Below are 12411 nucleotides of genomic sequence, written 5' to 3' on the forward strand. Positions count from 1 at the left end.
ATCAGGGCTCCAGACTCCAAAGTCACAAGGCCTGGCATCCCATTAAAGAAGCCGACCTGCCTTGGGGACTGATCCTCATGAGCCAACAGGCCAAGCCTGTTCAAAGGACAGCCTCAGGGCCTGTTAGACACCTTGGGGTATCTTAGAGGAACTGGATATGGGTGTCAGAGAACTGGGGGTCCTAACAAAGCAAATAACAGAGCTGAAATCAGGCCGGGCATCCCTTGCAATGAGCCACCCTGCAGACGGCACCACCCTCCAGTCCCTGACCCTGTAGGAAGCAGGTGCCAGCATCTCTCCCCCAACCCCAGCCCAGCCAGGGGGTCCAGGCAGGGCTGTGCAGCTCTGCTAGGAGCAAGATCCATGCGCGGTTACCTTGGTTGGAAAGGATGGGCTGGGGCAGGGAGGCAGAGGTGGGAGCCGTGGAGGGAGGGGAGCCACTGGGCCTGACGAAGGGGGCAGCTGAGAGCCGGGAATCCTCACCAACCTGAGGAAGAGTGCTTGAGTCAGCCCAGGGGAATACAGGAAGAACAGAAATGACAAGGCCAGGGGCTCAAGGAAGGAGCTCAACGGTTGTCTGACACAGGTGACAAAGACAGCTCCACAGAAACCCTGAGTGGTAGGTACTGTCACTATCACTAGAGGGTATGGCCTCCCTCAGGTCCTCTGGCCAGGGGGAGGTACGGCCAGCACTCAGTGGCCCAGTTTCCCCATGAACCATCCCTCCTTGGCTGGCTTCTCCTGCCACCCTTCCATCTCCCACACAAAGGCCCACCTTCTTCTCTGAGTTGTTCAGTTTGGACTTCACATCCTTGGCCTTCTGGATTGCTTTCAGCACTTCCACGGTGTCTAGCTCCTTCTCTGTGGTCACTGTGCTATCCAGACAGACCTATGCAGAGTCCAGAAAGTGGATGTCAGCACAGGGACTGCCAACCATGCAGAAGGATGGTGAGCACCTGCTGAGGAGTAGACAAGAGCACCCACCAGCCATGTGCCAGGCCCCATGAGGACACTCTAGGCCAAGGGAGGCCCAGCACCCACAGAAGTGATCCCGGAGTGTGGTAGAGGGGCCCAAGGAGGTCCCAACTGCCTCATCTATCTCTAGGATCTCTCTCCATGGGGAAGTAGCAACCTCCTAGGGGCTGGGACTGAGGGAAGGGATGACTTGCACTAAGCTCCCATGTAGAACCAGAGCTCAGATTGCCAAAGAGCAAGCAGAGGGCCTTCAGGACAGGGGAACCAGGAGGGCAAAGGCATATAAAGCAGACAGAAAAGGCAGGGGCCCCAGTCTGGGAATGCCAAGGGAGCTGCGGGGGGGCAGGCACTTGGGACGGGCAGTGTGGTTGAATGAAAGTCTCAAGGGTCTATACAGGAACTGATACCATTTGCCAGGGAGCCTGGAAGGGAAGGAGAAGATGGCATCCTGTGAAGACTGTCTTAATGCCAGTTTAGAGAAAGTGGCACTTGGGGCAAAAAAAGGGGGCAAGAGTTGGGATACAAATAGCCTCAGGTATTTTCTGGTGTGGGATCTGGTAGAACAGAGGCTCCAAGGATCAGTGAAAGAATGGGGCAGGGCCTACTTAAAGCTGATGAAAGGAGAGAACCTAGGGAAGGACCTGTTTGATTAGCATGGTGACAAGGTGATAGCCACAGACATCAGACACCAGCAAAGCTGGGCAAACACTTTGGGCTCATAATCGGGCAGTTTAGCTAGATGTTGCCCAGGAAACATGATTATTTTAAGTATTTATTTCTGCTCCTTGCCTAGAATAAATAATGTTATTTTTCAAAAGTTGAAGACAAGCCAAATGTGGACATGAATCTCTATTAATCCTAGCACTTTGGGAGGCTGAGGCAGAAGGATCACAAAATCTAGACCCTGTCTCAAAATAAAAAGGGCTGGGGATAAAGGTCAGTGTGAAGGCCCTGGGTTTAAGCCTCAGTGTGAAGGCCAGTGTGAAGGCCCTGGGTTTAAGCCTCAGTACCACAACAGCAACAAAATTGAAGACAGTTCCTCCACACCCAGTCTGTGCCCTCTGTGTTCCTGGGACATCCTCCTGGCCTGAAGCTCTAGCAGAAGTAGCATGAAGCTGCTGGGAAACATGCTGCTGACAGCCCCTCACAGCAGTAGGGGCGGGAGGTACTGGGAGCCTTTTCTAGGAGGGCAGTCAACTTCCTTCGTCTGAAATGCTGTACGTGCCCTTGTGAAGCAGGTGAGGGCAGTGGACCCCGACTTCCTTCTGCCCGCAGACTGTGACTCCATTCACCTGTCTTCTGGGCTGCCCTGGCGGTGCTGGGACCTACCTCAGAGGCCCGCTCTCCGAACTGCGCCAGCACCTTGGTCCGGTAGTCAGGGATGATGCTTAGAGGGTTGTTCAGCAGGGACACGTGCTCCACACACGGTAGGCTGCCTATGCTCCGGACCTCCTCCATCTGCAAGGCACAAGCACCATTCCCTTGGGCCCTTTCTCTTAACATCTCAGCAATAGGGCACATGCTGGATGGCCTCTTGTAAATGAAAGGAACCTTACAGTGATAAAACTGAGCCCCAGCAACCCGGGAGCCTGAGATGCCTCTGGGGTGTGGCTTACCTGTTCAATTCTATTGTTGCTGAGGTCCAGGTTGACCAGAGAATAGAGCTTGTGCAGGCCATTCAGACTCTCCAGGAGGTTGCCTGCCAGGTTCAGGGTCTTGATATTGCCCAGTTTAGTGTGAATGCCTTCCAAGGAGGAAAGCTTATTGTAGGACAGGTCAAGGTGCACGAGGTTGTACAGGTGCTGAAGCGGCATGAGAATAGACCAGCGTCTCAGGGCAGCCTCCAGAGGGCGCTGGGGCCTGCCTACCCACCTGCTCTGCAAGGCAGTTCCGGCAGTCTCAGACAGTTACTGGGAATGGGTGCTGCACCCTCCCCTGCTGCACCATAGCCCAGCAGCAGCCCCTGCAGAGGGTAGCGGTGAGCACTGAAAACAACCTTGCCCATCTTTATCACTTGGTTTTGTATGTACTCATCGTCCTTCAGAAGGAGAGCAACAAGTATAGTGCTGGCGCCTGGCTAAGAAGGTGGAGCCCTTATCCTTACCGACCCATGAGTATGGCCAGGTTCCCATGCTGCATCTGTCTGCTAACCTCCCAGGAGAATGGGGCCTCGGAGAGCTGTGGCTGGTCTCCAACATTACCTGCAGGTTGTCCACAACCAGCACTCCATTGTGACTCAGGTCCAGGAACTCAATCTTTGGGATCAGTTTCTTGTGGAAAAAAAGAAAATCCAGTGTTATTCTAGAGGATCAATCTTACATCCTGCATGTGATGACTGGGTACCCTCCTAACCACTGACTTCCAGTCTGCTGTCCCTGTAGGGCCACAGAAGTGACACTTCCTGTCACTTTGCTGTTTCAGCAGCATATCTGAAGGAACACACAGGGATTCTAGGGCTTAGCACTACTGTTTAACATTTGGCTTATAAACATGACAAATGGCAATGATTCAGACAGAGAAGGGAGCTTGCCCTACTTCATCCCTGCATATCCCTATTGACAAACAAAGACAGACTCACACCCTCATTTCCTAAGGCCATCTGGATGTTATTCTTATATGGTCATACCCATGACCTCCGAAGTGAGTTTTCTGCTTTACTCCTTGGAGTAAATGTGTCATGTACCATGATTCTAGCACAGTAAGTGCCCAACCTACAAATGAGTTTGGTTCCACGAGAATCTGCTAAGTCAGATTTGTTCATATGCTGACAAAATGAGTCTTACACACCGGTGAAAGTTTGCAACTCAAATGTTTGTAAGTTGGGGACTTACTGTATATCCAATATACATGCAATCAATATGCTTCATTTGGGGCCGGGGATTTAGCTCAGTGGTTTTGCCGCCTGCTGCGCAAGCGCAAGGACCCGAGTTTGATCCCCAGTACCAAAAAAAAAAGCTTCATTTGGTTCTGAGTATTTCCTCACCAATCTTAAATATTCTCATTTTGAAATTTAGCTTAAAAATTTCAGGTAAAACACAGAGAGTGCTGGATAAAGGTTCTATGTGGTCCTTCCAGAAAAAGTCAAATTAAATATCCAGCGCAGAGGCTGACATGGCTGTTGCGAGCATACCACAGACTCGTCAATCTCGGAGATCTTGTTGTGGCTCAGGTCGAGAGTGGTCAACGCTTGCCATGTGGGGATGATGGCAGTCACGGGGCCTTCGAGGGCTGTGCCTTCTGGCTCCCACTCATCAAATTCTGAGGCTTCAGGAACAAGGACTTCCTGCATTAAGAACATCTGTTAGGCACTGTGCTCTGGGCTCTCACGCAACACTAAATGAAACACTATCGTTGCAAAATTTAAGGAAGGGCTGGGGCATATTTAGCATGTGGAAATGAGCTTGCATTAAAATGGGACTTTTGTGCATGTGTCTTTAAACAATTGTGAAATAACCGAAAGACTTAGCAACATTACAGTCACTTGTAATATGTTCTGGCCCTGCTTCAAAAGCAAATGTCCTTCAAGCCCCTAAGGGCCTCCGCTACATGGTGATGTCTTTTCTGGCTCTCTAAGAAGCTGAAGGTTTGAATTCAGTGTTGCCAGGCAACTGTGCTATCAGAGTGGCCCCCCGCTGTGAACACCAGGCTTTTTAATCATTACTTTGCAGAGATAAAGCCAGCACTAAGACAAGTATACCAGCATGGAGTACTGAGAACCCCACAGGGGAGAGAGTCGGTCCTCCTTGGTTTTTTTTTTGGTAGCGGCAATTGAACCCAGGACCTTGCGCTTGCCAGCCAGGCATGGTGCCACTAAGCTACATCCCCTGCCCTCCTTGGTTTGAGTTCTGATGCCCCTAAGACCTCTCCTCCTGCAATGGATCGCTTCGAGGCTCCCTGGTCAGGCAGCAATGAATGCCCCAGACAGGGACAAGGTGGCCCAACACCATTGCTCTCTGTATAGCTTTCTCCTTTCAGACAACAGCCTCAAGAGAAAGTTTTTACTAAATCTAATTCTTGATCACATGTCTTAAGTCATAAAATTAGCCATTAGATAGGGCCAGGGATGTAGCTCAGTGGTGCCACACCTGTTTGGCAAGTGCAAGGTCCTGAGTTTAATTCCCAGTACCAAAAAATAAATAAATTAAAAAAAAATTAGCCTTAGCTCAGTGGTTCCGGTGCCTGCCTCGAAAGCGCAAGGTCCTGAGTTTGATCCCCGGTACCAAAAAAAAAAAAAAAAAAGAAAAAAGAAAAAAAAATTAGCCATTAGATGCTTTTTATGTACTCATGGAAAATTTTAATATTACCAAGATGCAATCCATAAAAAGGTAAAAGAGATGTACTATGATCCCAACTGGAACATTTCTATTGCTCCTGTACAAACAAGGCCAGAAGCACCTCCACAACCTCACCTTCTGATTCAAGGGCTAAGCCAGGGCTTACAGAACAGCCATGAGGGTACTGAAGGTCCCTGTCCAGCCACAGCACCACAATCCGCTCATTAAAAAGTGACCATTTCTTGGTCCCTATGCATTTATTTTCATGAATATCCTTAATTTTATGGGCATGCCTAACAAGAACTATGTTCTCCGGCGCCTGGCTCGCAAGCGCAAGGTTCCGAGTTCGATCCCCAGCACAAAAAAAAAAAAAAAAAAAAAAAAAGAACTATGTTCTAACCGGCAGTTAGAGCCTATTTTAGATATTGGAGTGTAGCTTTATTACAGATGGATTTTGTCTTCGAACATTGCGTTTTGATCAACTTTGTATATTCATGTGTATTAAAATACTGTGCATGCAGTTTGTAATAGCTAAAGCTTGGAAGCAGCCCAAGTGCCCATCAACTGGAAACTGGATAAAGAAGATGTGTTTTTTTATAAAATGGAGTACTACTCAGCCATAAAGAACGAGAAACTAGAGATACTTATAGCTAAATGGATGCATATTGAGGCATTTTTTTTTTTTTGGTACTGGGTATCAAACTTGGGTCCTTGCATCCATGCAGCAGGTGGCAAAACCACTGAGCTAAATCCCTGGCCCTGAGGTCATACTCTTAAGTGAAATAAACAGGACACACATGTGTAAATACCAAACAGTTTCTCTAGTGTGAGAAACTGAAAGTGTAAATAAGGATTAAAATGATTAAAATGAATAATTGATAATTTGAAATAGGAAAGGATCCAAAGTTGTAGGGGTGGTGGGAGGGGCAGGGGAAAGGAAAGAAGGGAAAGAAGGGAAAAATTATGAGAAAAGAAAAAAAAAAGGAAATGAAATCTATGTAAATAGGGAAGGGTGGAGGGGGTGAAGGGCGCACAGGTAATGGGGAAAAAATAAGAACCAAGATATAGCATGTGCAAGTACAAGCACCCAATGATAAATGTAAACGAACCGTACACCTAAAATGTACCAATAAAAGAATAAAAAAAAATACTGCACACTAAATATTTTGCCCTCCTTTGCTATTATATGGTCAAGGCATTTATCAGCACTATTGTTATTAACTCATGTAAATGGCATGGGTTTGAGAAAATTATTTCCTATTTTCTGCCTAATTAAATATCTGTTCTAGTACTGCATTAATTTATTTTGGCTCCCATTTCTGTATAACAAAAATAGATACTGTATTTGTGTGGCACTCATTTGATTTTGTTGCTAAAAAAAATACTTGTAGTTTTTATTTAAAATAGTCTGTACCTTAGGGTTTTTTTTGTTTTTTGGGGTATCAGGGATTGAACGGGGGACCTTGTGCTTGCGAAGCAGGCGGTGGAACCACTGAGCTAAATCCCCAGCCCTCTTAGTTTCTTTTTTTTTTTCCCCCCTCTTAGTTTTTTTTTTTTTTTTTTTTGGTGCCAGGGATCGAACTCGGGACCTTGTGCTTGCAAGGCAGGTGGCGGAACCACTGAGCTAAATCCCCGGCCCCATCCCTCTTAGTTTTTTAATGTAACCAATTCAAGCACTTTAAGCAATAATGTCAATCTTGCAAAATTTCAGCTTAACACCCTGCCCCTAAAATTGTAATTAAAAAAAAAAAAATGACCATTTCTTTTCTTTCTGGAGGAAAAAAACCCAGTTCCCTAAAATGTCTTGCTAACATCAATTTTTAAAATACTTTTTCCATTAGTACATGGTTGGCATACACAACAATTACATTTACTGTGAGGAATTTGTACGTGTACATAAGACATCCCCTTTCCCTCCCTGCTTCCTCCAACTCCTGTTCCCCTTCTCGTTTGTAAAAGTTCTATTTCCTTTTTCTTCAACTGTCTCTTTTTAAAATCCTTTACTCTTCCTTCTTTCCCCTTTCCCTCCATCTCTTGTTCTTCCCATTCGAAAAAGGTCTCCCTACATCTTATTATCTACCTTTTATTTTGCTCATTAGTTATACTTTGGCTTCTCATATAAGAGAAACCATGTGATATTTAAACTTGCATGTCTGATTTATTCCACTTAAAATTATGGTCTCAAGATGCATCCTTCTACCTACAAATGCCCTGTTTATCCTTCTTTATGGCAGAGTAGTACTCCATTATAGATAAACACCACATTTTCTTTATCCATTCATCTACTGATGGGCATATAGGCCGTTTCCAAGATTTAGCTACTATAATTGTGTTGCTATAAACATGGGCACATGTGTACACAACACTGATTTTTTCATGAAGATGCAGACTAAAGTACCCCTAAGGCTTTCCAGTCCGGGGAGGGGGTCCCCCCTGTATGGGTGCGTAGCAACCCAAGGGAAGACTGGGCCTCTGAGTACTGACAAACATGGCAGTGTTGACACCTGTCCTCAGTGGTGGGGACCAGTCAGGACCCTGCCCCTCAGAGAGGACCCTGGGCAGGAAACAGGTAAAGCTTACCTTCATTGAGGTTGCTGAGAAGCGGATGCTCAGGGTAGCTAAGGTGGGCTTTGAGGCCACCAGTCCTCGGATGTGCTTAGCATCACAGTGACTTATCTGGAACAAAGAACAGCTATGTCCCAGAAATGACACTGTAGCCCCATACAGAAATGCAAAAGCAGTCCAACTATGGGCAAGCCTAAATCCTCGGCATCAAAAGGTGACTCATATTCTAAGTTCTTCTTTTCCCAAAGCTATTTAGGGCTGACTAATTTAGGGGCCGACTAAACATTCTCTGAAGTACCCCACAAGAAAAGCATTTGGATTCTCAGATTAACAATGAACCATAAATTCCATTTTCTCTATAAGAGTTGTCGGGCTTGGCAGGTAGGCAGAAAGGGCAGGTCACAGAAACCAGTGCTAGGAAACAAGAAACTTCCACCACATAGTGTGTGGTGGCTCTCCTGCTCACCCAATCCTGCTCCTGGAGCAAGGAGGGAGGGGTTCAGGCCAAACACACTGCCCAGAGTTCTCACCAGATCCACAGAGCCCCAGCTGGTGAGCGGGTGGGGTGGTCTTTCTCTCATTTCCCAGGCCTCACCAGCCTGCAGTGGTCAAGGCACACACCCAAATTCCATCAAGCAGAGTGGCCCTCAAGGTCTCCAAGGCAAGCCTAGAATGCTACAGTCAGAGCAGCCAATGGGGGGAGCTCTGGAGTCAAACTTAGCCAAGTTACAATCCCGCTTTTCCCTCCTTAACTGTGTTATTCTGGCCAAACTCCTTTGTCTTCCTAAACCTCAGTTTCCTCAGTTATAAAGGAGGAGTGAAAGTGCCCACTTTAGAGGGAAATTTTGGTCAAGGAGGACACATCAGACACAGAGAACAGAGCTGAAAACAAAAGCCAAGTTCAGGAAACACATGCTTAGGCAGTGCTGTGATGAATGCCTGTAATCCCAGCACTCTGGGAGGCTGAGGCAGGAGTATCATGAGTTCTAGCCCAGCCTGGTTAAAAGAGACTTAGAGACTCGTCTCAAAATAAAAATTTTCAAAAGGGGCTGGGGATGTAGCTCAATGTGAAGGCCTAGAGTTTAATTCCCAGCAAACCACCCCGCACAATTAACACATTTAAAATAGCTTTTAGTATTACATTACTAATTTCACTCTCTCTTAAAAAATGGTGACAAAATCAGTTTTGAGAATCAAGGAGCTCATTAGCAAGTAATGTAAACCATTTCTTGCTAAGTGTGGGTGCCCCAGAGGGCAAGGAACTCTCAAATCCTCTTGGCTTGGGAAATGAAGACTTGAATTGGCTCTATCTAACCCTAAGGATGATTTCCTAGGACTTCTACTTGAACAATACTCATCCCATGACCCTGACAGACCCATGAGGTGGGAACTGGTGCTTTGTCTCTCTAAATGGCCCCCTGCCACAGATGGAAAAATGACCAGCCGAAAACGAGAGGACCTTTGCACTCTGTCAACCTTTAAAGGGACCTGACTTTCCTGGACAGAATCTTCCACATATTGTCAAACACAAAAGCCAACAGAGCCTTACAATTAAAGCTGGACGTGACATTAACACTGTTCCCTAGCCAGAGCAAAACGATGCCCACCAGCCCAGCTGCCCTGGGACTTACCTCCACCTGATGAAGGGATTTGAATATTGACAGATCAAATGGCAGGAGCTGCTCTTGAATGTTACTGGACCCAAAAGGTCCTTCTGTGCAAGAAACCTGAGGACAAAGACATGGCTTAAATTAAGGGTGCTGCTACCACTACTGCCCATCCACATTCTTGGGCTAGTATGACAGAGCTGCCACATCTAAAGCTTTGACCACTTTTACCTTCAATAAAGCAGGATAAGGCTGAGGTTTAAGGAAATGAAACAAGCCAGGTGTTATGTGCCTGTAATTCCAGCACTTTGGGAAGCTGAGGCAGGAGGATTACAGGTTTGACTACTGCTTGGGCAATTTAGCTAGACCCTGTCTCAAAAACAAAAAACCAAAACCAAAACAAAACAAAAAAACAGGGATGGGGTGCAGCTCAGTGCAAAGTCCTGGAGTTCAATTCCCAAGGTGTGTGTGTGTGTGGGGGTAATGAGACACTGGGTCACAACGCTCCCTGGTGCTCACAGCCAGAAGGACAGCCGAGAATATAAGGGGACGGTCAGTCAAGATTACCCCTCCTCCTCTCCCACGGTCTCCTTTGTACACACTGCCAACCAGTGAGTCGTCAGGCCCTGGGCCAACTGGGTGGCTCTCCACGAATGAGCTGCTACAGCTTTACCTTAAGGTACTTAAGGCGACAGGTGAAGTCCAGGATGTGCCCAAGGTCAGTCTTGGCGTCCCCACTGGCGCATGTGGGCTTCCCCTGCTGCAGCTGCTCCGTGACTGCATACAGCTGCAAGGGCCCAATGGCAAAGACCTCGCCGGCCCCCAGGAGCTGTTCTCCTGCAACAGCCATGCACTGAGGGATGAGCATTCAGCCCTAGCCCCAGCTCATCAGAGAGCCAGGGCATCTGCCCACCCGGCAAACAATAGTCAACAGCACAGAGCAAGCACCTATTAATAGGTGCACCCACTGCATCAAGATGAAGCCATGACCCTAAGCACGCAGAAGTATGTACCTTTTTCATAGAGTTCTTCAGCCAGTGCTGCAGTGATGCCATTTATCTCCTGCAGAGAAAACAAAACCAATGGTTAGAAGGTCCACCTGCCCCCAGTCACTGGGATTTGCACATTCTCTACTACCTACCCCTGTGTTGTTGTAGGGCCAGCTATCTAGCTCATGGGTGGCCAACTTTTTGACTTGCCTGGGATGCACTGAGTGAAAAGGGATTAGCTACAACGTAGCTAATGTATATAAGTAACAAAACATTTTTAAAAATTTTATAACTTTTTTTTTTTTAGCTTTTTTTTTTGAGACAGTCTCCACTATGTAGTTCCAGCTGCCCTTGAACTCACTATGTACTCTAGGCGGGCCTTGAACTCGTGGCAATCCTCCTGTTTCAGCCTCCCACCTGTGCCACTAATCCCTGACAACATTTCTAGCCACTAGTGATGTTGTATATGTAATTATACCAATGTCAAAATATCACCAGCAAAAAACTATTTGATACATTTTTGTACTTCTTATACCATAGCTGCTAAGAAACTATTTTATTAAACTGTTTTATAAAACAGACCCAAATTTAGTAAGTAAAGAAAACTTACGTATCTACTTAACAACAGTAAAGACCTATGTCTGCAGGCACACAAGTGTAGGTAGGTTAGGTTGAAGTACTACTACTACTACTGGTAATCATTGGGAACATCTGCTACACACGGATTTTCAATCTCCAGACTTGTGTATGGTGGGTGCAGGTGGAATTTGCACTGCACTGCGCCCTTCCCTGCATAGCTTTCTGCTGTCACCTATGTAGTCCCCTCGAGTACCATACAATTGAGTAATAAAAAAAATTGCTAAAAATCACAATGTTAAATTTACAATTTTTTGTTTCTTTTTCTTTTGAGACAGGGTTTCCCTGTGTAGTTCAGGGTGGCCTGGAACTCACAGTGATCCTGCCTCAGCCTCCTCAGTACTGGGATTATAGGCATGCACCACTATGCCTGGCTCCCTTAAATTTACAATTTTTGTAGAGCTACATTATTAGCTGTCCAGGATCCACACCTGGACACAGGTTGGACACGCCTGCTCTAGATAGCAAACAAAGTGTAAACCTATAATAAAGCAAGGAGCTTAGAAAAGGAAACTAAGCATTTCCAGTTATTATGGGTACCTGAAAGATTTCAAAAGCAGGGAAACCAGACTAGTACTGTAACTCAGGTCCTCACAGGCACTGGCTGAGTGCACCACAGCCAAGGAGGCCAGTAGACCAGCTCTGCAGCTGCTCAATGGGTGAGGGTTACCATTAGGGTTAGGATTAGAAGAAATCCTACCTCTTTCGGAAGAGGCCCCCATTACCTTGTTGGGATGAAGGACCTCCTGGAGCCTACTCTCCCCGGAAACGACCATTTTACAATAGACCACTCAGCCCCAGAATTACTAGATAAAGGTGGGGGAGGACTTCGTTTTCTAGTGATGTGATGAAGGAGGCAAGAAAAGATAAGCCTTCAGTCACATGACAGCTTACGTGCTGGGCTCTCTCACATTGGGCAATGCCTGAGCCCTGGAAGTGCTGGCTACCTGACTCCTCCCAACACCCTACAGAAGGAAGCTGCTATCTTGAGCCCTGTTACAGATAAGTAAACACAGGCTGGGTGCTGTGACCCTCTAATTTTATACAGCAAGAAACAACCAGGGTTACACCCAAACACTCAGCCTTGGGCCTCTCTCTGTATACAACCAATTGGCTCAGAATGGCAGTGGGTAATGGTGGAGTTTGCAGGGCCCTGCAAAGCCCATAGCCCCAGGTCCCCCACATCCCACAGGTAAGATTTTAACTCATTGACAGATGGTAGCCAATCAGCCTTTTCATAATCAGGTACAGATGGAGGCTGCATGATCATCCTTAGAACCCCCGGGAACATCGATGTCACCAGGACATGCAATTTACATGTTTATGGGACTCAAAAGTGACTGGAGACAGAGTGTCCTTTTACCT

General features: G+C 46.7%; 1 protein-coding gene across 6 annotated transcripts in view; it reads right to left on the bottom strand.

The window, feature by feature from the left end:
• Nucleotides 1–12411, bottom strand: part of Nisch (nischarin) — a 37884-nt gene that overhangs the window by 13028 nt on the left and 12445 nt on the right. For all 6 annotated transcript variants that reach the window (XM_087182456.1, XM_004864393.3, XM_004864392.3 and 3 more), the window contains 10 exons: nucleotides 10435–10483; nucleotides 10095–10258; nucleotides 9446–9541; nucleotides 7830–7925; nucleotides 4106–4258; nucleotides 3177–3245; nucleotides 2592–2777; nucleotides 2305–2433; nucleotides 776–889; nucleotides 376–487 (listed from right to left, as the gene is read on the bottom strand). In XM_087182456.1, coding sequence (XP_087038582.1) covers nucleotides 376–487; nucleotides 776–889; nucleotides 2305–2433; nucleotides 2592–2777; nucleotides 3177–3245; nucleotides 4106–4258; nucleotides 7830–7835 — 769 coding nt within the window. In that variant the 5' untranslated portion in view covers nucleotides 7836–7925; nucleotides 9446–9541; nucleotides 10095–10258; nucleotides 10435–10483. The remainder of the gene's footprint in view (nucleotides 1–375; nucleotides 488–775; nucleotides 890–2304; nucleotides 2434–2591; nucleotides 2778–3176; nucleotides 3246–4105; nucleotides 4259–7829; nucleotides 7926–9445; nucleotides 9542–10094; nucleotides 10259–10434; nucleotides 10484–12411) is intronic.

The sequence above is a fragment of the Heterocephalus glaber genome, unplaced genomic scaffold (genome assembly GCF_053883595.1).
Source record: "Heterocephalus glaber isolate CG9 unplaced genomic scaffold, H.glaber_assembly_v1.0 deba00001472, whole genome shotgun sequence".
NCBI classification, from domain to species: Eukaryota; Metazoa; Chordata; class Mammalia; order Rodentia; family Bathyergidae; genus Heterocephalus; species Heterocephalus glaber.